We start from the raw sequence: 25,245 nt of genomic DNA on the forward strand, positions 1-25,245 counted from the left end.
AGGGCTCGTTGGAGTTTACTAGACTTATTTTACAATGTTATGCTAGCTCTGTGGTTACAAATTTCATCAGCCTGCCAGTCAAGGTTTCAAACATGGTCACAGTTCTGTCTTGGTGGACTAGTTGAAGCAATCTTCATACTACACAGTTGAGTCACATTATTATGATCACTTCCTACTTTCAAAGTAGGCAACATGTATTTCATGACCGAAGTCACATGTTGTGAGTTGGCTTGATGGGTATATAAGGTATCCTGCAGTAACTGAACTTTAAATCAGCATTCATCTCAATACTATCTTACACACGAAGCTCCGGAAACATGCAGTGTGGGCGGTGCTCGCTCACTGACGTCACGCGCCTGCTCCTCCCACTAGGCGGCGCAGGCACATGACGTCAGCGAGTGAGTGCCGTCTGCAATTCCTGTTACTGGAGCTGAGTGTGTAAGTCAAGATAGTAATGAAATTAGCGCTGATTTAAAGATAGATTACTGCAGGATACAGATTACTGAGGGGATGATCTGTGGGGTTGCCCAGATGGCTAGGCCCTTCACAGTAGTTATTAACCCCTTTCAGCAATCCCCCATTCACTGAAGGGGGACTGCTGAAAGGGGTTAATAACTACTGTGAAGGCGGGACTGCTGAAAGGGGTTAGAGTACGAGGGATGTGGGTGGATGATCTGTGGGGTTGCCTAGACAGCTAGGCCCTTCACAGTAGTTATTAACCCCTTTCAGCAATCTCCTACTGTGAAGGCCCCCCAGGTGATGGGGGCTTGGCTTCACGGGGGCATGATACAGTGGGCTTGTGCCCCGGATGTTTTCAGACCCTAGCAATGCCCCTGCTCACTGCCATCATGGGTTAAAGCGCAATCTATCATAATTGTGAAACTGAATGATTATTGGTTTGCGAGTGGCAGTATTTCCAAAACTGTGCAGTATTCTTAGAAAATGGCGGAGCACCACACGCCATTGATGTAAGGGGAACATCAGTTATGAAGGAGCGCGAGAGCGGACTGACATGCTACACAAGCAAGAAGCAGTGAGGGATCATGGGTACTGATGAAAAAAAATCTAGAATATTGGCGATTACGAAGATATAGCACTATATTCTAGATATTCGCAATCAACACTACTCACCACCGAAATTTACCAGGGAGCTACCAAGCCTGTGTCTAAAACAGCAGTTCAGCAAACCCTACTGCGTATTGTGCGTCGGAGCAGATTGATGGTCACACACCACTACTAATAAAAGTTGCATCAGCAGAAATGGCTTAATTTTTCATGAAAATATCAGAATGAGTCACATTTTGTGCTTAATCGAACGGATGGGTGTGTCAGGTGAGAAACATCAAAGAACAAACACCCTGTAACTACTGTTGGAAGAACACAAGCTGGTATTGGAAGTGTTATGGTCTGCGTATGTATCCATCTTTGCAGATCATGTACAATTAAAATACTAACTTGGCCCCCTAATTACTCAGACTTAAACACAATTGACCATCTGTGGGACCACCTTGATGGTTGTGTTCATTCCATGGATATTCCTCCATACATCCTCCAAGAGCTGAGGGACGCAATGCAATCAACGTGGCTCCAGATACCTGTGAAAAACAACCTAGGATCTTACTAAGTCACTCCCGGCCCATATAGCTGCTGTCTGTGCTGCACACAGCAGGTTCTCTGGATATTGGCTGGTGGTCATAATATTATGACTCGACTGTGTATATGTCAACCGTACTGAGCTCGTGTGGAATGCAATTCAATAGAATGTTATGGTAATATCCTACAAGCCAATCCCTTGTTGGGATTCCTGAGCTGCCCGCTGCATTCGACCAATGACTAGTAAATACCCATCTTTTTCCAACTCAGAAAACAGTGTCATTAACCATGATCTGGCCTTCTGTATATCTACTTTTTATAAGAGACTAAGAAAGAGACCCAGGTGACCACTTGTACTCAATCTTGACAGGTTGTTTCTATTTTTGTATTTAGTACCAGTATGCATGCCCCACTGCTGTGATGTGCTGCTCCCAGGAATAAAAAGGGGTGGAAATAACCACCAATGCCTGTAAATTCCCACTGCCTCACTATCCAAGTGCCAATAGCCATAGTCCAACCTCCTCCTTTACTTCTACTAAGATGTAGATGATTAGAAAGAGCAAAACAGCTGAAAAGCACTAAAGTCAGCTGCATGCACTCTTGTCAGGTCCTTTCTCACTCTAGGGTAGAAGGTGGGAAAAAAATAATGGTACCACACATATCAGACGCAGAAATTGAAAATGTAGGATGGAGGAAGTGACAGCATCAAATCCTAAATCAGACCCCCCAAAAAATATTTCAGAGCGCAAAATGAATGCAGACCTTAGATCATTCCCTTAAACTAACACAGATCCTGGACAAAATCCCCAAATGTATTCAAATCAGAAAGATTGTGACCCCAGATCAGACCCCAAATTAATTCAGATCCCAGACTAGACCTCAAAATGAATTCTGACTTGTGATGGACCATCATCACGCGTTCTCGGCGGGCCCCCATACTCTTTAATGGCAGGCGAATCTCAAAAACCTTCATGTCATATTTGCAGCCAGCAAACACTTAATAGAAGTACACAAATAGTCCCACAACATGAACAGTGATATACAAGAGGGGGATCATTGGCAAAAATTCCCACAAAAATATATATTTTAATCAGGGGCCATTTTTATGCATCTTAAAGTAAACTCTCAAAAATGTGCCCTGCTGGAGCCTAGAGAAATTTTATTTCCTATTGGTTTAATGTATACAAATGTGCAGCACTCCATTTTTTTTTGTATCCTGCAGATTACATAAAAAAATGCATATGTTAACTTAAATGTGAACGTGAACGAATGCCACTGTACGGCATCAGTCTGAGGCATCTGTTATCGCTTACATTTTTAGTATCCATTAATTAGATGGCAAAAATAGGATGTAAACCCAGCCCTAATGTCAGAATAAGCACCAGTACACAGCGGAGCAGCATGGCGGACAGGGGAGGCCGCCATGTACTGACAGCGCTACCTGGTCCTGGTGGTCAGGGATGAGGACTGTGCTTTCCAAGGGTCATTTTCTACTGGGAAATACAGGGCACAGTATAGTCATTTATTATATAGAAATACATCTATGTTAGGCGTATTGATTGTGGTTCTAAGATCCTTAGCACCGCAATCTGCATATTTTTCCCGCTCATGCCAGGTCTAAAAAAGGATGGCGTGGGCAGGGAAAGGGATATAGTTATGGCAATCCAGTTATTGGATGCCACCGCCATAAATTGACCGGATAATACCTCTGTACAGTGACCGGATAACACCACCAAACCGTCACCGGATAAAAGGGTATAAGAGGTTCACAGTACAGGTAATGACTAGGGGCACTACACAGGGTGTGGTAAGAGGGCACAATGTAGGGTATAAGGGGCACAGTCACATGACCCTGTGACATTAGAAGCTCCTTATGGTGAATGCGGTTCATACGCCACCATATTGTGGGGCAGATAAGTGAGACAAGGGTGTGATTATGTGGCTGGAGGTACATTAGGCGGTCACAGGATAAATATAACTGTTGGCCAGTACAGACCCCATAAATCAGGCAACAGGTATTCACCTGACAGCAAAGAACTTTGGATTCTGTGGCTGGAGGTATATTAGGCGGTCACAGGATAAATATGTAACTGTCAGTCACTATAGGCCCCAAAAATTAGGCAATAGCCATTCACCTGACAGCAAAGAACTTTGGATTCTGTGGCTGGAGGTACATTAGGCGGTCACAGGATAAATATGTAACTGTCGGTCAGTACAGGACCAAAAACATGTACACTATTTTTCGTCCCATAAGACGCACACAAAAGTAGGGGGGAAATGGCAGTGCGTCTTATGGGGCGAATGCTGCTATTTTTACATCACAGGCTGTGATGTATCAGCGGGGAGGGAGAAGGGGCTGGAGGCAACTCCCGGCGGGGCGTTATGCAGTCACTGTACTCTTAGACTGGGCCCCTCACACACAATTATTCAGATGTAAACTGTAGGAAATTGATATGTTAACTGTAGGCAATCCATATTTAAACTACAAGGTAGCGCAATCCTGCATAACTTAGTGCTCACTATTGATTGCCCCAACTTGCAGGCACGTTGGCCAGCCATTCACTTCCTGACAGCGCATGCTCCACCTACTTTATTAATGAAGCAGGCGGAACGTGCGCCGTGAGGATGTGTGTGACCGGCCAGCCTGCCTGCAAGTTCGGGCATTCAATAGTGAGTACTAAGGTATGAGGATTGCACTACCTTGTGGTTTAAATATGGATTGCCTACAGTTAACATATTATTTGCCTACAGTTTACATATGAATACTGCTGTGTGCGGGGCCCGGTGTATTAGAGTACAATGACTGCACCGTACCCCGCATCAATTTTAACACCAGTTGGAGGCCCCCACTTGTATTAGGGTCACTATTTACTGTACACTAAGACACAGTTATAGATATCTGTGGATGACACATATATAGCATAAGATTCTATATATGTGTCATCCACAGTTGCCCCCATAACAGTGCCATTCACAGATGCCCCCATTACAGTGCCATCCACAGATTCCCCCATAACAGTGCCATTCACAGATCCCCCATAACAGTGCCATCCACAGATCCACCATAACAGTGCCATCCACAGATCCCCTATAACAGTGCCATCCACAGATCCCCCTCATAACAATGCCATCCACAGATCCCCCCATAACAGTGCCATCCACAGATCCCACATAACAGTGTGTCCTCTACAGATCCATAACAGTGCGTCATCCACAGATCCCCCATAATAGTGTCATCCCCAGACCACCAATAGTTCAAAACCCACCAAAAGCACACCTTTTGGTTCAAAATATTTTTTTTATTATTTTCCTCCTCAAAAATCTAGGTTGCTTCATATGGGGCGAAAAATTGAACTGTCGGCCAGTACAGGCCCCAAAAATTAGCCAATAGGCATTCACCTGACAGAAAATAACTTTGGATTATGTGGCTGGAGGTACATTAGGTGGTCACAGGATAAATATGTAACTTTTGGCCAGTAGAGGTCCCAAGAATTTGGCAATACGCATTCAACTGACAGCAAAGAACTTTGGACTCTGTGGCTGGAGGTATATTAGGCGGTCACAGGATAAATATGTAACTGTCAGCCAGTATAGACCCCAAAAATTAGGCAATAGCCATTCACCTGACAGCAAAGAACTCTGGATTCTTTGGCTGGAGGTACATTAAACAGTCACAGGATAAATAAGTAACTGTCGGCCAGTATAGGCCCAAAAAATTGGGCAATAGGCATTCACCTGACAGCAAAGAACTTTGGATTCTGTGGCTGAAAGTACATTAGGCGGTCACAGGATAAATAGGCAACTGTCGGCCAGTACAGGCCCAAAAATTAGCCAATAGGCATTCACTTGACAGCAAAGAACTTTGGATTCTGTGGCTGGAGTTACATTAGGCAGTCACAAGATAAAAATGTAACTGTCGGACAGTATAGGCCCCAAAATCAAGGCATTCACCTGCCATAAAAGGCCTTTTATGCTGCTGTATATACATAAGGCAAAAAACATTCTTTGGTCAGTGTGGTGGCGGATATGTGGGGGCTGGCATGAGGAAATTCAATTACACGTGGTCATCACAGGTGTTGAAATCCTCCAAGATCCATGCCTCATTCATTTTAAAATATGTGAGGTAGTCCACACTGTCATGAGCTAGGCGAGTGCACTTATTGGTCACGATTTCCCCTGCTACGCTGAACGTCCTTTCGGACAGGACACTCGATTAGGGGCAAGCCAAGAGTTGCATGGCAAATTGTTCCAGCTCTGGCCACAGGTCAAGCCTGCACACCCAGTAGTCCCACGGTTCCTCACTTCTCAGAGCGTCCACATCGGCCGTTAATCTGATTTAGTCGGACGTCTAGGCATTTCCTGAGGCTGGATCCGGAGAGAGGCTGTCGATGGGTTGCCTGCAAGAATGATCTCATATCCAAAGTAACCAACACATCTTCAAACAGTCCTCTTTTTTTTGCAGGCGCGGTAGGATTGGTACCTGCACCTGTTTCGCTGTGGGTGGAAATTACTATGCCATCCTCGCAACAGCAGAATGTAGCATCTCTCACAGCAAGGCCTGAAAATGCTGCATTCTGACAGCCCTCTGTGATGTTGGCAACATGTCTGCCATTTTGTGTTTGTACCGGGGGTCTAAGTACGTTGCCACCCAGTACTGGTCCTTGTCCTCTATGCTTTTTATACAGGGGTCCCTCTTCAAAAACTGGAGCATAAAAGCCCCCATTTGCACTAAATTGGAAGCGGTGGAGCGCCCTGGCTCCTGCTAATCTCCCATGAGAATGTCGTCCTCGGTCTCCTCCCCCCAGCCACGGACAACAGCAGGGATCGCCGAAAAGTTTGGTATTTTTGCTCCTTCTCCTTCTTCTCACACCAGCCGCCATCCTCCTCTGACTCCTCTTCAGACTTCTGATGACTTGTCTCATAAGGAGTAGCCCCCCTGGGAATTCATTCAGCATTGCGACTTCCTCATTTTCCAGCTCCTCCTCCGGCTTGATCAATGACACAATGCAATGCACACTCCAGAAAGAAGGCGTAAGGTACGATGTCACTGATGGTGCCCTGGCTGAGACTGACCAGTTTGGTGATCTCATCAAATGGCTGCAGAAGTCTGCATGCATTGTGCATGAGCAGCCACTGGCGTGGTAAAAAGAAACCAAGTTCACAAGAACCTGTACTGCTGCAGAGTTTGTACAGGTAGTTTTTAACGGCACATCGCTGCTGGAGCAGCCTATCAAACATATATAAGGTGGAGCCATGGTCGTGTAAGATCTTCTAAAATGGCCAGAGATTTTCCGGGCCTGCCGCAAGATGTCCTGGACCATGGAGTATTTGACAATGAATTACTACACGACAAAGTTCAGGACATGTGCAATGCATGGCCTGTGTGTCATTTTGCAATGTTTGAGCACGCTCAGCAGATTGGCACAGTTGTCACAACCCATTTACCAACTGACAAATTCAGCGGGGTTAGCCACTGATCAGCCTGTGAACGCAGAGCTGAAAGCAATGCAGGACCGATGTGGCTCTTGGCTTTCAGGCAAAACAGCCGCAGCACATCATGGCAACATCTCACCTGACATGTCAAATAGGTTCTGGGGAGCTTGGGGGGTGCAGAGGAAGAGGCAGTAGCAGTGGAAAAGGAGGAGTCAGCCAAGGAGGAAACTGAGGATGGAGTAGGAGGAGGAGAAGAGGCCTGCCTGCATGAAATCTGTGGCGGTAACACCAAATCCACATAGGTGCCACGGGTTACATGCTTGATGGCCGTCAGAAAGTTTACCCAGTGGGCAGTAAAGTTATGTACCTTCCCTGCCCGTGTTTGATAGACCATGTGTCTGTGATCAGATGTATCTTGGCACCGACACTGTGTGCTAGATATATATTCAATTGCCGCTGAATATGGCCATATAGTTCAGGGAGAAATATTTCCTTCCGGAAACTTCCATTGAGATGTGCCAATGGACACAAATTTTCTAAAGGCCACCAAGTCCACCATTTTATAAGGCAGTAGTTGACAGGCTAGCAGTTCCGACAAGCCAGCGGTCAACCGTTGGGCAAGAGGGTTAGCTGTCATCAACAACTTTTTACGTTCGAACATTTGGGCTAAAGAAGCCTGCTGGAAGGTGGAGTGGATGACAAATAGGAGGAGAGAGGAGAAGAAGAAGAGGCAGGACGTTCTGACGGTATTGCTCACACTGGGCTCGGTGATGAGAGGTCAGGTGCCATCTTAAGGCTGTTATCCCTAGGTGAATGTTGGGCTTACCGCGACTTATGCATTGACAGTACAGGCTGCAGATTGCAAGACTATTGTCTGCAGCTGACAAGTTAAAAAAAGCCCACACTGCGGAGCCATGTACCAGCGTCCTGGGAGTGCAAAATGTGACCGTGCATGGTGGATGGCTTGCTCCAGATACATTTGTAGTCTGCTTTTTGCCTCCTGTGTTCTGCAAGTTCTGCCTTATTCTCCTCCCTATTTGCTTCTCCATCTCTCCATCTGAACTCCCCTCCTCTTCCTTTTTTGTGGGCACCCATGTGACATCCATTGACACGTCATTATCGTCACCTTCACCACCACTGACATTAGAGATCTCGGAGTAGGCAGCAACAGTGGGCACCACCCTCCTTGGGCTGATCTGAATATTGTCGTCAGACCGCTGGGTGGCGGTCGTTGCTTTCTCCTCTTCTTTATTCAATGCAAAGAATGGCTGCGCATTGGTAAGGTCTCGGAATGGATGGGAAAATAATTCCTCTGACTCGAGTGGAGGGACTATGGTGGTGGTGGTGTCTTTGGGGGTGCACATAGCAGAGATTGAGGAGGGAGCAGATACAAAGGATGAGGAGGGTGCAGAAGCGGAATGCAGAGTGAGCCACTTAACCAACTCTGGTGCATTCTTTGATGTAGTCGCACTCGCCTTCTCCAACTTCCCACTTAGGCTCCGGCCTGGTGCACCTGCCCGACCCCTAACACCTCTGCAGAACAGCCTGCCTCTTCCTCTGCCTGTCATTTTCTAAATGACCCTGTGCCTAAGTCCCTAGAGAAGAGCAGTATTTCTGGAAGTTGATATATGGCAGGCCTCAATCAGTATTTGGTGGAGGCTCGAAGATCGCACCCCTCAATCAGTATTTTGTGGAAGCAGGCATATCAAACCCCTTGATCAGAATTTTGTTGAAGCAGGAATATCGCACCCCTCAATCAGTATTTTGTGGAAGCAGGTATATAGAACCGCTTTAACACTATTTTGTGGAAGCAGGTATATCGCACCCCTTAATCTGTATTTTGTGGAAGCAGGCATATCAAACCCCTTAATCAGAATTTTGTTGAAGCAGGTATATTGCACCCCTCAATCAGTATTTTCTTTGTGGAAGCATGTATATAGAACCCCTTAATCAGTATTTTGTAGAAGGAGGTATATCGCACCCCTCAATTAGTATTTTGTGGAAGCAGGTATATAGAACTCCTTAATCAGTATTTTGTAGAAGCAGGTATATCCCACCCCAATCAGTATTTGTATCTCACCTCAATCAGTATTTTGTGGAAGCAGGTATATAGAACGCCTGAATCAATATTTGGTGGAAGCCGGTATATTGCACCCCTCAATCAATATTTTGTGGTAGTAGGTTTATAAAACCCTTAATCAATAATTGGTGGAAGCAGATATATCACACCCTTCAATCAGTAGTTTGTGGAAGCAGGTATATCACACCCCTTAATCAGTATTTTGTGGAAGCAGGTATATCGCACCACTCAATCTGTATTTTGTAGAAGTATGTATATCAAACCCCATAATCAATATTTTGTGGAAGTAGGTAAATCTCACCCCTCCATCAGTATTTTGTGGAAGGATGTATTTCACACCCCTCATTCAGTATTTTCGGAAGCAGGTATTTAGAACCCCTTAATCAGTATTTTGTAGATGCAGGTGTATTGCACCCCTCAATCAGTATTTTGTGGAAACAGGTATATAGAACACTTTAATCAGTATTTTGTGTAAGTAGGTATATCACACTGGTCAATCAGTATTTTGTGGAAGCAGGTATATAAAACCCCTTAATCAGTATTTTGTGTAAGTAGGTATATTGCACTGGTCAATCAGTATTTTGTAGAAGCAGGTATATCGCACCCCTTAATCAATATTTTGTGGATGTCGGTGTATCGCAGGCCTCAATCAATATTTGGTGGAAACAGGTATATCGCACCCCTCAATCAGTATTTTTTAGAAGCCGGTGTATCGCAGGCCTCAATCAATATTTGTTGGAAGAAGGTATATTGCACCCCTCAATCAGTATTTTGTGGAAGCAGGTATATTGCACCCCTCAATCAGTATTTTGTGGAAGCAGGTATGTAGAACCCCTTAATCAGTATTTTAAAGAAGCAGGTTTATTGCACCCCTCAATCAGTATTTTGTGGAAACAGGTATATAGAACACCTGAATCGGTATTTTGTAGAAGCAGGTATATCACACCCCTCAATCAGTATTTTGTGGAGACAGGTATATAGAACCCCTAAATCAATATTTGGTGGAGGCAGGTATATTACACCCCTCAATCAGTATTTTGTGGAAGCCGGTGTATCGCAGGCCTCAATCAATATTTGGTGGAAGCAGTTATATCGCACCCCTCAATTTGTATTTTGTGGAAGCAGGTATATAGAACCTCTTAAAGGATAACTGTCACATTTAGACCCTAATTTAAATTTTTGCATATGTAGTTACTAATAACATGATATTCCAGAATCAGTTACTATTAGACTGACTTACCGCATATTTAAAAAGATTCAGCCCTTAGCAACCAGTCTGCATAAAACTGCAATCTCACTATTCAGTTAAGATGGCAGCCACTGCCCTCACCCTGAGGCTAATCCCGCCTGCCCTCACTAGCCAGTAACAATAGCCCCCCAAAAGTGTCAGTAATCAGAGCCCTCCCCCCCTAAAGGTTTAATCTCCTGCAGCACAAAGGGGTCCTCTTCCACATGTTGCTTTCATTTATACACTGAGCAGATCGCAGATCTCCCTTCAGTGTTGTGCGCTAATTCAACTCTGCATTCTCCAGCTCTGCTGAGTGATGGAGCATCTGCCAAGCGCAGGGACAGGGAGAAGTGCACACAGCCCAGGCACTGTTATCAGCTGCTGGGGAGGAACTGGCTTTAATCATTTACTTACAGTCCCTGGCTGTCAGTAATGTGAGCCTGCACGCTGCGTGCTCCATCCTTCAACAGATAGACAGACCATGCCTAGCAACTCTATTTTAAGCACAGGTAAAAGTAGGCAGTACAGGGAACAAAAATGTGGAATTAAGGGGTAATTGAATACACAGTGAAAAGTTAAAATAGGGCCACCAAGGTGATATTAATCACCACAATCCAATACTCTACTCAATACTTAAAATATATATATGACAGTTATACTTTAATAATTATTTGGTGGAAGCAGGTATATCGCACCCCTCAATCAGTATTTTGAGGAAACAGGTATATCACAGGCCTCAATCAATATTTGGTGGAAGCAGGTTTATTGCACCCCTCAATCAGTATTTTGTGAATGCAGGTATATCAATCCCCTTAATCTGTACTTTGTGTAAGCAGGTATATCGCACCCCTCAATCCATTTTTTTATGGCGACAGGTATATCACACCCATTGCAAATAGTTTTTCCAATTACGCTTTTCCCTCTATATACCTGCGTTATCGCAGCAGAACCGCAAATAACTGCTGCACAATACAATTGCACTATAATATACTTTCTATGTTAGAAAGTATATTATAAGTATATCGCACCCCTCAGTATATCACACCTATCAATCACACACCTATCCTAGTCCTTAAAAGGACTTTGTTGGCCCTATTGGCTTGCGTTTGGCGTCCCTAACAGTCTGTCCCTGCTCTACAAAGCAATCTCTCCCTACACTGGCAAAACACAGAATGTATAATGGCTGCCAGATCGGGTTCTGTTATAGGGTGGAGGTGTGTCCATATGCTGAAATGTCCCAATTCGCTGTCCTGTTCAACCTGATGGATGTGTCATTAGGTAAATCAAATTTTAGCTGAAATAAGAATTGAAGTCCATGTGCCTTAAAATGGTGTGATATTCAATATGATGCTCAGCCACAACACATTTTTTAGTGCAATTGTCTCCAGATATCTTTGCCTTGAACCGCGTCTAACTTTATTAAATGAGGTACTTTTTTTTGCATTGCAAACTATAGAAAAGTTTTAACGTACACCCAGAGCTCCCCTGATCAGTTGCACAGTTTCTTGGCTGTTTCCAAGAGATGTGAAAGTCAGATGCTGAGTAGCGCTCCCAGGATAAGTTTCTATTTTTAAGCAGAACTCCCCTTTAATTGAACCCTCAGATGTAATAACTCCACTCCACACCTCCTTTAGAAAGCTAAGTAACGGAGATACTTCTTCATTGTGTTTATATTATAATGTCTGCACTTGAAACCATGATAAGCTTGTAAAAAGATAAAATAAAAATTCCAAATACTTCAACTTGATTATAGCTGCTTTAGACCTGTTGTGCTTGCCAAGTATTCAAAGCAGGGAAGAGTTTTTTCACTTTGGCCAGAGACAAAAAAAAGTTTAAAAAAAAAATCTGTAACAATGCATTTGCTATTTCCTTAAAAGTTGCAGTAAAACCATCATTCCTATTGGGGAAAAGCCATTTTAATTACTGTAATATCTACCATAGTTTTATACAAGTAGGCAGCTTTCCCATATAAGAGCATTTGTCATTTTGGTTAAAACAGACTGGTCAAACTCATGTCTTAAGGAACTATTATTAGACAGATAATGGATTCATATAGTATAATCTTCTTACTAGACTTACAGCTTTCTCTGTAACTGCAGCACCCTTTAATTGACAGGGCAAAGTGTAATGTATTTTAACTGCCTGTTCCTGTCAATCAAAGCACAAAGGGAGCGGCAGTTGCAGAGAGTAATGACAACGCCCCCGTTGCTCCTAGAGGCTCATTTGCATATATCCAAACATACATTTTCTTAGCAATGCAGGAACATATGAACATGGGGCAAACACAGATGCCTTCAGCTGCCAAGCGCACATGAAGCAGATCAGATGTTTTTATAGGTACAAATCTGCTGACAGATACCCTTTAAAGAAGTCTTTCTACCAAAGACATATTTGCCATGTTGTCTTTGAGGAAGTAGACCCATCTCTGGGGCTTCCACTGTTAAGAACTTGAATCCTTTGTCCCTCAATCCATTATGTCATAAATGTCTTTAGTGGGGAAAAAAATCACACAGGGTACATCCACACGTGACTTAATTTGTGGGGGGGGGAGTCCTACAGATTTTCCTCAGATTTCACCCTGTGCTCCTCGAAGGGTTAAATTCATGGTGGAAATCTGCGGCATAATTTGTCATGATGTTATAAAATCTGCAAGTCGATTTATGATCTAGTTTTTTTTTTTCTTTTTTGCAGCATGTTGGTGAGATTTATTTAAATGCCATCCACTTTGCTGGTACTGTGAAATGCTGCCAATCTGTCACATGAAAATCCGAGATACAAATCCACAGTGTTTCAGTCCCATGTCTGTGAACATTACAATTGAACACTGTCAATACATAACGGGATTTTTGTAAAATGTACTGTTATTTTAATATAAATCAGCATGAAAAACAATAAAAAAAAATATATACTTGCTGTTACAAAAATGCTCCAATTGTGAGCTATGTCACTTCATTATCATGGAGTCTCCTGATGTTTCATCTGTGTTGTAATGTGCACAACCTTCTAGTGAGCTGGATGAACATGGTCAAACATGCCCAGTTCCACCCTTTAACTGCCACTAGCCAGATATTATTTTAGAAGGGTTGATCAATCTTTTGGCAGCCAATAGACAAATGTAATCTCCTCTGTCGGTTTCTCTTCTCTAGAAATAACAGCAGGTTCAGGAGGAAGCTGCAGCAGAAAGAACACATCCCTGAACTGTGAGAGGGAGAGCTGCAGCAAAAAGACACACCCCCTGAACAATGAGAGGGAGAGCTGCAGCAGAAAGGAAATACCCCTGATCTGTGAAAGGGAGAGCTGCAGCAGAAAGAACACACCCCTGAACAATGAGAGGGAGAGCTGCAGCAGAAAGGAAATACCCCTGATCTGTGAAAGGGAGAGCTGCAGCAGAAAGAACACACCCCTGAACAATGAGAGGGAGAGCTGCAGCAGAAAGGAAATACCCCTGATCTGTGAAAGGGAGAGCTGCAGCAGAAAGAACACACCCCTGAACAATGAGAGGGAGAGCTGCAGCAGAAAGGAAATACCCCTGATCTGTGAAAGGGAGAGCTGCAGCAGAAAGAACACACCCCTGAACAATGAGAGGGAGAGCTGCAGCAGAAAGGAAATACCCCTGATCTGTTAGAGGGAGAGTTGCAGCAGAAAGAACACATCCCTGAACAATGAGAGGGAGAGAGCTGCAGTAGAAAAGACACACCCCTGAACAATGAGAGGGAGAGAGCTGCAGTAGAAAAAACACATCCCTGAACTGTGAGAGGGAGAGCTGCAACAGAAAAGACACACCCCTGAACAATAAGAGAGAGAGAGCTACAGTAGAAAGGAAATACCTGTGATCTGTGAGAGGGAGAGAGCTGCAGTAGGAAGGACACATCCCCTGAACAATGAGAGGGAGAGAGCTGCAGTAGAAAGAACACATCCCTGAACTGTGAGAGGGAGAGCTGCAGCAGAAAAGACACACCCCCTGAAAAATGAGAGGGAGAGCTGCAGTAGAAAAGACACACCCCTGAACTGTGAGAGGGAGAGAGCTTCAGTAGGAAGGACACACCCCTGAACTCTGAGAGGGAGAGAGCTGCAATAGAAAAGACATATCCCTGAGCTGTGAAACGGAGAGAGCTGCAGCAGAAAACACACACCCCTAAGCTGTGAGAAAGAGAGAGCTGCAGGAGAAAGGACACACCCGTGTACAGTGAGAGGAAGCTACAGAAGAAAATAAAATGTCCCTGAACTGTGAGAGGAAGAGAGCTGCAGTAAAAAAGTTAAATCCCTGAGCTATGAGAGGGAGAGAGCTGCAGCATAACTCCCCCCCCCCCCCCCTCCTAAGCTGTGAGAAAGAAAGAGCTGCAGCAGAAAAAACTCACCCCTGAACTGTGAGAGGGAGAGATCTGTAGGAAGGACACACTCTTAAACTGAGAGAGAGAGAGAGAGAGAGAGAGAGCTGCAGTAGAATGGAAATATCCTTGAACTGTGAGAGGGAGAGAGCTGCTGAAGAAAATACACCCCCCTGAATTATGAGAGGGGGGAGCTGCAGAAGAAAAGACCCATCCCTGAACTGTGAAAGGGAGAGAGCTGCAGTAGAAAGGACACATCCCTGAATTATGTGAGAGAGAGAGATGCAGCAGAAAAGACACACCCCTGAACTGCGAGCGGGGTAGAGCTTCAGCAGAAAGGACACACCCCTGAACTATAAGAGGGAGAGAGCTGCAGAAGAAAAGACACATCCCTGAACTGTAACAGGGAGAGAGCTGCAGTAGAAAGTAAATACCCTTGAACTATGGGAGGAAAGGTGCTGCAGCAGAAAAGACACATCCCTGAGCTGTGAGAGGGTAGGGTGGACACACTCCTGAACTGAGAGAGCGAGAAAGAGAGCTGCAATAGAAAGGAAATACCCCTGAATCTGTTCTGTGAGAGGGACGGAACCACAGTAGGAATGACACACACCTGAACTGTGAGAGGGAGAGAGCTGCAGCAGAAAGGACACACCCTGAACTCTGAAAGGGAGAGAGCTGCAGTAGAAAATACACATCCCTGAGCTGTAAGAGGGGTAGAGCTTCAGCAGAACAGACACACTCCTGAAATGTAAGAGGAAGAGAGCTTCAACAAAAAGGACACTCCCCCGAACTGTGAGAGGGAGAGAGCTGCAACAAAAAGGACACACTCCTGAAGTGTGAGAGGGAGAGAGCTGCAACAAAAAGGACACACCCCTAAAATACCAGTTTGAAGAAAATATAGAAGAGCTATGAATGGGAAAATCTCTGGCTCTATAAGAAGTACAGGGCTCATTGTGACTATATTAGAAAGAAATTGCCAAGAACTAGATTGCGTCTTAGTATCATTTTTTTATATTAATCATTAGATAGCCCCTTTATTTATTTTACTCCCTTATATAGCGCTGACATGTTCCCACATGTTCATTGCATGCTGTCCCCAATGGAGCTCACAATCTCAATTCTCTATTAATATGTCTTTAGAATGTGAGAAGGAGGAAACCCACACAAACACCTGGAGAACATACAAACTCCATGCAGATGTTGTCTTTGGATTCAAATCTAGGACCCCAGCGCTGCAAGGCACCAGGGCGAGCCTTTAAGGGATCATTAGGTCTTATCTTTGCAATCTATTGCTGATTTGCACACACCCGCAGATTGTACAACAGACAAGGCTCTGTATACAGGAGAATAAATGAGGAGTAAGGAAGAGGTTGTCTGAGATTACTGAGAGCAGCAGAGGGCTCAGGAGGAGGGAGGGTCGGGAGTCAGAGGTGGCAAAACATTACAATTCTGCACGTAACTACTGCAGCCAACAACTACCCACAGCAACGACCTGGTGGCTTTACTGATGCAGCGGCTGTGATCCAAACCAGAAAAAAATAACTATTTATTACAGCACATGCATCTAAAGGGGTTTTCCAAAAGTAGAAAAAGTCAACTTTTTTTTTTTTTACACAGAATCAGCGCCAATCTTTTTTATTGGCTGTGTATGATATTTCATCTCATCTGCATGTAGACCTAGCCCAGGGATGGCCAACCTGAGGCTCTACAGCTGTTGCAAAACTACAACTCCCAGCTTGCCCAGACTGCCTACAGCTATTAGCCTACAGCAGGGCATGGTAGGTAGCTATATGACTGACCCTAGCCTATGGACAGGTGGCTCTGTCACTGGGAACATGACTCTGCTTTCCAAACCGAGATCACTATGTAATATTTCTGCTGTTTAATGGAGAAAAACACAAGCAATAAAAGGAGGATTGACCACCTTTAATTCAAACAATATTAATTCAGCAAATATATACGACGTATTTTTGCTACAATTATATGCGAAATGTGAAAACCCTCCGTTAGACAATTTGTATTTGTTCTGCAAAGGAAATATTAATAGCAATTCAGCAAATTAGTGGAAATATCAGACAAGGGAATTCTACAACCTCAAGATCTATTTATCAGCATCCCCTATGGCTTCTAGTGACACATATATCATTAAGGCAATAAGAACAAAACTCCCATCTGTGATAAGAACGGAAATTCTCCAAATTTTACGGATGAACGTACAAAAATATTTAAGAATGTTGGCAATATCTCCCAGGTTTAAAGGAAACCAACCCTCAGATACATAGATCTAGTTAGGAGGCCAAATCCAAAGTCCATCAGCATCTGACAACTTTAATATAGTGTCGTAACTTTAACCTTGCCTTTCGGAGGTCTAACACTTACAGCCTATAAATCGGTAGACCATAAATGTGAATCTTCCTAGTTTTCTGTTACTTCGAGGAGCACAATCTACAATGGGAAAGTGGCGTTACACTTTATGCCTGCTATAAGATATGTGACAGCCAACCATAAGCTGGTTTTACTGTTCTATTAAGAATCTTTTTAAAGTTTTCCTTTATGGGAATGGCAGCAATGACAGTGATTCAAGGGACTATATAAAAAGTTGTCATTTGGGCTATTTTAATGGGTAAATATATTGTGTCATCTGATTGCTAATACTTGTTTTTAGGTCTTTGCTCGCTCTGGTTTTCCCATTGCAAAGGCATCAAAGGGTTAATTTAGATACTTGATGGATAACATCTATCAAGTATATCATTGTAAAAAGCTATGACAATGCTTCAGCGCTGAAGGAACCAATATTATCAGAATTCATTTCGTGATGTGCAATTCAGCATTTACAGTATACGACTTTGGCATAGACCGGTCCCGTACCATTAGTTAATTACAAAAATGTACCGTCCATTCCGGTCTATACATATCTTATAGAACCTGGGCTATAATTCTTGACAGCAGTCAAAAATAATTGCTCTGGGGTGCTAGTGAAGAGTGTGACATCTGACAATTAGAAGATATATACTTCATGATGGATCTTTATGCAATGGGCTCAAACAGCAGCGTGCAAATGTTACAATCCACCCTTCATTTGCCCTTCAGTGACTCAACATCTAGAGGACTTTTACTAAAATTCCATAATTCATAATCTTATTTCCAAGTCTTTCTCTATACCTTCCAATGCTATGCGTTTTCAATAGAAAAAAATAAAAAAAATATATATATATCACAGCCCCCACATTGACTATTGTTCTCGCCTTCTCTAGTAACACATGGTCCAGTTTAAAAAAAATTTGGAATTAAAGCTCAGTTATTAGCATTTACTTGTAAAGCACATGGCACGTCTGTAACATTCTGCACAATGTACCATGCAGGAACATCCCATTTTCTTAGAAAAGATGGGATTGATTATTCCTCTCAGTCGTGGATGCTCTATGCCTATTGCTACAGCTGTGGAATTAGATGATATATAAGCTCAATGTGCATGACATACAGTCGTATTGTTAAGTGTGACACTGCGAGGCTCAGTTGACTCATGCTCTCAGCTTAACCTCTTGGCTATATCATGCATCCATAGGAGTTATATGACCCAAAGGGGTAACTTATGAATTTGAAATGGAGTAAATGCTTAAAAAGGATAGAACATGCTTTATATTTATCCACATATAACATCATTCATAATTCTAATGACTAAAAATAAATAAATAAATAAATAAATGGGGCAGAACTTATGAGTGAACGGGGTAATGTGATATACGCATACAGATGTAGTAGAGTTAACACTCATGCTTTATGAGACGTGCGATCCAAACTAAATGCGTTAAGCAAACACCTTCAATTGCTTTTCGACGGTCAAGATAACGCGATGAGTTAAGAAATTTGAGAGAAGAGTTTGCGTGTTAACCCTGCTACATCTGTATGCATCACCTCAGGTACTAACACCCAAAAAGTGCAGTAGATCTACAAGACTAACCTGGTACTACAAGCATTCCGATAGGATTTAATGTAAGAATGTGTCAATAACCTCTCCACCAATATTTTGTAGATTTAGGATTATCTTGTAGACCACACTGTGGAGACCATTCCCATGCTACACGTTGTATCAAGGCTCATGAGATGTTAGAAACTAAGTTTTGCATTGACTTTATCTATGTTAATTAATATAATGCACCCATTACTGTTCCAAGCAGCTCCATTCTTTTCTCTTTTCTTTTTTTTTTGTGGTTTACTTTTGCTCCACAAACATACATCACTGTTCACCATATGTTGCTTATTGAGCGAAAACATGACCATGTTTCAAATAATTGAAGTTCTGTTTTTCATAGAAAACTAATTTTTTTCAACATCAAAGTCCCGTGGAGGGGTAACATTAGAGGAACACGTTCAAATAAGAGTACATTCAAGGGTTAGGGACACTTGAAACACATTAAAGGATAGCCAGAACCTACTTGGGATCCTTTTTAAGTGTGTAGTATTAAATGAACATCTTACAGCGTTGAGTATTGTCGAGCTAGAACACAGCTCATAACTAGCAGCAGAAAATGACAGCATGTTGTCTGCAGGCAGGTTCACTTCCATTCTGCTAAGCTATTTCTGAACTAACATGAAATCAAAGTGCTTTCAAGCACATTGCCCAAAAAGCAGAGAACAAGTCATGTATCTCATGATTGTGCCTCTAACCAGTTCCTTCAGGAACTCAGCTCCTCTGCAACACAATGAAAGAGCACAAGGCAATTAACAAATGACAGTTTGGAGGGTGACAACTTTTTTGTTTTTAAAGAAAACCTAGCCTAAGTTCACTGAGATAGTCATTGAGACTGCTAAGTGGAATCACTGCAGATCACTGCATGCTTAGGAGATACTGGGGAAGGGAGATAAGCCTTAGAACTGCACTGGAAGCAAAGAACATATTATGCATGTGTCAAAACAGCTGCTTTGCATGACAAGTTAAAGCAGGATGATAAGGCACTTACCGAAATACATAATGTTTCTCATTCCAATCGCAACCCTGCTGCTGTGTATTCTGCATTAACTCCAGCACAACAAGCCTGTCATGTGAAGCATGGAGATCTCATTCCTTAGTAGGTGGAAATGAACCCAGCACTGCTCCAGCGATGATGAGTGCTCCTTGTGTTTAGGATGAGTGCTGTGCTGCACAGTATTACCCCGCTTCCAATCCCCTGTCTCATCTAGCACTTACTCTGCCTGCACACTGCACTGCCCAGTCTTACAGTAATCTGACTCCTCCTTGTGATGTCCTTGCCTTGCATGTGACATCAGTTCTAAGAGTACTACACAAGGATTTTCCTCACTTTGCCTTCACATTTCCTTAGAGGTGTGATAATATCCTATCTTTATAAAGCTATTTGGATAGGAAAAAAAATAAAATAAAATATATATAGATATAAAAATCTTATCAACCTGGTTTTCGTTCGCCAGCATTATTATTTTTTTTCTTCTATTCCAGACAATGCGGAGCGCTGTTTGCTGCAGATCAGCTGGGAACCTATTCAAGGGAAAGTTGATAAGATAAATAATGCAATTAGCTGATAGCAACGCTGCACAATAGAAGCAATTGAAATAACAGTTAATATAGAATGATGCATGAGGTAGTGATTTATTGATTGGTTATCTTCTACATAAGATTATAGCAGTATAGTTGATTTCTGGTGTACTGTTATTTATGCATTTTGATGTAGGAATACGCTCCGAGTGTGAGCGTAGAGCTTAAAGAAATGAATGTGGATGAAACTAAAGGAGCTTAGACCCTGAATGCTATCGGACAGCTGGGGTATTTGACAAAAGATTTGAGATGAGTGTTTTTGGTTTGGATCACACAAGGTTTCTGAAGTCAGATGCTTACCTTGACAAGGCGGGTATGGTTTAGAAGCCCTGTATTTAAAGGGTTGTCTCACTTCAGCAAGTGGCATTTATCATGTAGAGCATGGATGTCAAACTCATGGCCCTCCAGATGTTGCAAAACTACAACTCCCATCATTCCCTGATAGCTGTAGTATGCCCAGGCATGATGGGAGTTGTAGTTTTGCAACAGCTGGAGGGCCACGAGTTTGACATCCCTGATGTAGAGTGTAAGACACTCTCCTGTTTCAGCAGTCCACTGGGGCCCCGAGGAATTCTCGTGGGGCTTGGCCTGCGGGGGACCCTATAGGAGTAGTGGGACAGGTCATGCATGTGCCTGCGGAATCTTTGGTTCTGACTCCTTTGCGGGCGGTCCTGGGACAAGGTCCACCACTAACAGAGGCTGAGCTACCTAAGTGCGCCCCCCCCCCCCAACTTGTGGAGTCTTTACTAAATACTTACTGTTGTAATCACACATAAATATGCACAGTTTAATGTACCAATTAACTATAGCTGTAAACAAATGCACAACCTCTTTAGATCCATATAAAGATAGAAATAAAGTGCAAAAACAAGTCATATAAGACAATAACCACATAATCTTAATATAAATAAACATAATCCTGTCAACAAGACAGAATAAAAACTAGCAAGTTTTGCAGGGGTATGGGTAGATGGGGTGGTAGGACAAGGGCTGATGGGGGAAGGGGGCTGGGTTAGATCATCTAACCCCCCTTTCCCCCCATCAGCCCTCGACCCCCCCCCCCCATCTACCCCACCAGACATTTAGATGTTATTTTTTCCTGCAGCTCTAATGCTCTGATGATCACTGATCAGTCGATGACTCAAGTCAAGCCCCCCCCCCCCCCCCGCCGCCATTTAGATATGTATGTTTGTTATTAATCATCATCCACCCCAACCCCGGGGCGTTCCTTGTAATTTTGTAATAATCAGACCTCAGATCAGACGCAAAAGAATATTATCTTTATTTAAAAACTATCTTACTTCACTTCAGGGCAGACTCTCACGCTCTATCCCTGCTGTTGGGCCTGGGCTGGGTCGTGACACAGTGCTGTGCTACTGCCAGCGCTGCTCCTGGTCTCCAGAGGGCGCACATGTGATCTGACTGCGTGCAGTGCGTCAGGTCAAAGTGCGCGCTGTACGCAGCCAGTCAGGCAAGCGACTGAGCAGAGACCAGAGAAGCGGAGCGGCCGAGCCAGGCGGCGGAGCAGGGAGGGAGCACTTAAGTCAGTGCCAAGTGCTCACTACTCCCTCCATCCTCCAGCGCGGCCGGCAGCCCGGCAGGCGCAACAGCAGCGACGTGGTCAGTGGCCTGCCTGCTGCCCAGAGGCTGGGGAGCTGGCCTGCGCCCTGAGGCTGGAGCCTCCCCAGCCTCTGTGTCGGCCCAGCCCTGCGCTTGTGCGTCCGCATGCACGCTTGAGAGGAGGTTCGCAAACGGTTATGCGGCTGAACGTATGCTCATCTTATTCGCTACACCGGCCGCTGACGGGGAATATACCTGTACATAAACTCTAGTAGATTAGAGGGAAGGCATGGGTTAAGTGATCAATGACCAGCCAAGGCCGCACAAGTGTCAGGGATTAGGATAATCATATGGCCTATGAGGAATAGACACATGGCACTCTGTGATTGGCTAGCAGGTGTTTAAGAGGCGATCTCCCTGGCTGGTCAGTGCCCACTGTTGTTGTTCACAGTCTTTTAGACTACCTGTGCATGACCTCTTCCTCAATCCATCTCTAGAGACTGCCTTTTGGGAAACTTCTATGCAGAACAGTTTGTCTCGTGTTGGACCTCGGATCGGACCCTGGAAATGTTTCGTCCCTAGGTACTATGTTACACAGACTATTTCTGTGCATATGAACTTTGGCCTGGTCTGGCTGTACCTTGTGAGTTTTCCTGCACAAGTTATTATTTGGATTGTTTTACCTACATATGATTTCTGGTCTGGACTATACTGCCGTAGTTTAATAAATTCACCGTTGTTTAAACTCTGGTTGTTTGGGGTTCTGCACCATTACATAGAGTATTGTTAACTAGACACTTATTAATGTATTGTGATTGTCCATGTTGTTTTCTGCTGGCTGAATTCATTTTTCAGTTGACTTATATACTGCTCGTATGCAGGTGTTATGACCGTCCTGCAATCCAGCAGTGGTGGTTGTGCTCGCACACTACAGGAAAAAGAGCTGTCCTATGTGTTTTCCTGCAGTACCAGCCACCAGTGAGGCCAAACGCCTTTTCATATAGTGTGTAAGCACGTCCACCGCTGCTGGATTGCAGGGTGGTCTTAACCCCTGGATACGAGCAGTGTATAATACGATTAAAAAATTAATCTAGCCAGCAAAGGAGGCAATATGGACAATCACAATACATCAGTAAGTACCTTGTATTAACTTTCTCTAGATCATAAATGCCATTTTCTAAAGTGAGACAACCCCTTTAAAGGGAATCTGTCAGCTCCCATATGCTGCCCTCACTGAAAGAAACACGGGGAGATTTACCAAGAAAGGTGCTTTCTGGGCTGGTCTTGATTTCCCCTGCACCGCTAGAGGATGCTCCACATTTATGATGAGGTACAGGCCAATTCACAAATTGGGTGCATACTCCTACCAGCTTGTGACTTTCTAAAGACACTTTTCTGGTGCAAGGGAAAAGATAGTCACAGGCCCAAGTAAATTTTTGCCCAGGGTCCAATCAATATTAAAGACGGCCCAGGTGGGAACAATTGCTAAACACAGTTATTCCTCCCTGAGTTAGTTCTGTTAATTATCAGCAGCACATCTCTGATTATACAGGGAGATGTGCCGCTGATAATGGGGCATCTTTATCCAATACATCCATCAGCCAAAAAACAAGCATCATGAAATGATGTGGTCCAATGGGGCCCTCAAAGTTCTGACCTCCTAATGCCCACCATGCTTGGCAGTGCTGCGAGTGAGAAGAGACCGATTCAACATGCTGCCCCTCCTCTGGGCAATGGTTTTCAATTGACTTTCCTATGCACAATGGGAAATAAAACTGTCAATCATAGTCCAAAGGCGTGTCCAACCTCATTTTCCCTGACATCAACCATCAGTAGAGTGTAGGTGAGCCCCATACACATCACATAACAGATCGGCAGGGTCCAATGTCCGGCAATCACTCTGATTAGCTGTTTAAACTACAGTGGTGAGCAGGTGCAATTACAACTAAGGAGTACTGATGGACGAACATCGGCCGGGACGATACGCGAACACGCGTTCGCGATCAAATGTTGAGGCGGGCCCAATTCACTTTAATGGCAGGCGAACCTGAAAGACCTCCAGGTCATATTTGCAGCCAGAAAACACACAAATAGTCCCACAACATGGACAGTGACATACCAGAGGGGAATCATTGGCGAAAATTCCCACAAAAAATATGTTTTTTAATAAGGGGCCATTTTTATGCGCTTTAAAGGGAAACTCTCAAAAATGTGCCCTGCATGAGCCTAGAAAATTTTTATTTCCTATCGGTTTGATGTATACAAATGTATAGCACTCCACGTTTTTGTATCCTGCAGAGTCCATAAAGAAATGTATGTTAACGTAAAAAAAAATTCTACCATGAAACTGTATGGTAAACTGATGACAGACGGCATCAGTCTGAGACATCTGTTAACGCATACATTTTTGGTATGCATTAAATGGATGGCACAAATGGGATGTGAACCCAGCACTAGTGTCAGAATAAGCACCAGTACACAGCAGAGCAGCATGGCGGAGAGCGCTACCTGGTCCTGGTGGTCAGGGATAAGGACTGTGTTTCCCAAGGATCATTTTATACTGGGTATAGTATAATACACTAGCATCTATATAATATAAAGATATTAGCCCTACCCCCAAATAATAATACAATTAGGTGGTCATTTATTATATAGAAATACGTCTATGTTAGGCGTATTTCTGACACAGATTGTGGCGTCAAGGTCCTTAGCACCGCAATCTGCATATTTTTTTCCTGCTCATGCCAGGTCTAAAAAAGGATGGCGTATGCAGGGAAAGGGATACAGTTATGGCCATCCAGTTATTGGATACCACCTCCTTACATTGACTGATAACACTGCCATACCGTGATCGGATAAAAGGGTATAAGAGGGCACAATACAGGGAATGACTAGGGGTGCTGCACAGGGTGTGGTAATAGGGCACAATGCAGGGTATCAGGGGGCACAGAACAGGGTGAGGGGCACAAAAAGGGATGGGGGGACAGTCACATGACCCTGTGACATTAGAAGATCATTATGGTAAATGCGGTTAATACTCCACCATAATGAGAGACAGAGGAGTGAGACGGGGCGTGATTATGTGGATAGAGATAAAAAAATTTAACTGTCGGCCAGTACAGGCCCCATAAATTAGGCAATGGGCATTCACCTGACAGCAAAGAACTTTGGATTCTGTGGCTGGAGGTGCATTAGGCAGACACAGGATAAATATATAACTGTTGGCCAGTACAGGCCCCAAAAATATTCACCTGACAGCAAAGAACTTTGGATTCTATGGCTGGAGGTACATTAGGCGGTCACATGATAAATATGTAACTGTCGGACAGTACAGGCCCTAAAAATGAGGCATTCACCTAACATAAAAGGAATTTTATTCCACTGTATATGCATAAGACAAGGACCATTCTTTGTTCTGGGTGGTGGCGGATATGTGTGGTAGTCCACACTGTCCTGAGCTAGACGAGTATGC

The 25,245-nt window shown here is 43.7% G+C and overlaps 1 protein-coding gene across 1 annotated transcript in view; it reads right to left on the minus strand.

Annotated features, from left to right (window-relative positions):
- The window catches only part of ZNF385D (zinc finger protein 385D), a 471,339-nt gene extending 451,506 nt beyond the window's left edge, over positions 1-19,833 (minus strand). The window contains exon 1 of the mRNA XM_044295143.1: positions 19,624-19,833. Within this exon, the coding sequence (XP_044151078.1) occupies positions 19,624-19,645 (22 nt within the window). The 5' untranslated portion in view covers positions 19,646-19,833. The remainder of the gene's footprint in view (positions 1-19,623) is intronic.
- Between the last annotated feature and the right edge of the window lie 5,412 nt (positions 19,834-25,245).

The sequence above is a fragment of the Bufo gargarizans genome, chromosome 5 (assembly GCF_014858855.1).
Source record: "Bufo gargarizans isolate SCDJY-AF-19 chromosome 5, ASM1485885v1, whole genome shotgun sequence".
Lineage (NCBI taxonomy): Eukaryota > Metazoa > Chordata > Amphibia > Anura > Bufonidae > Bufo > Bufo gargarizans.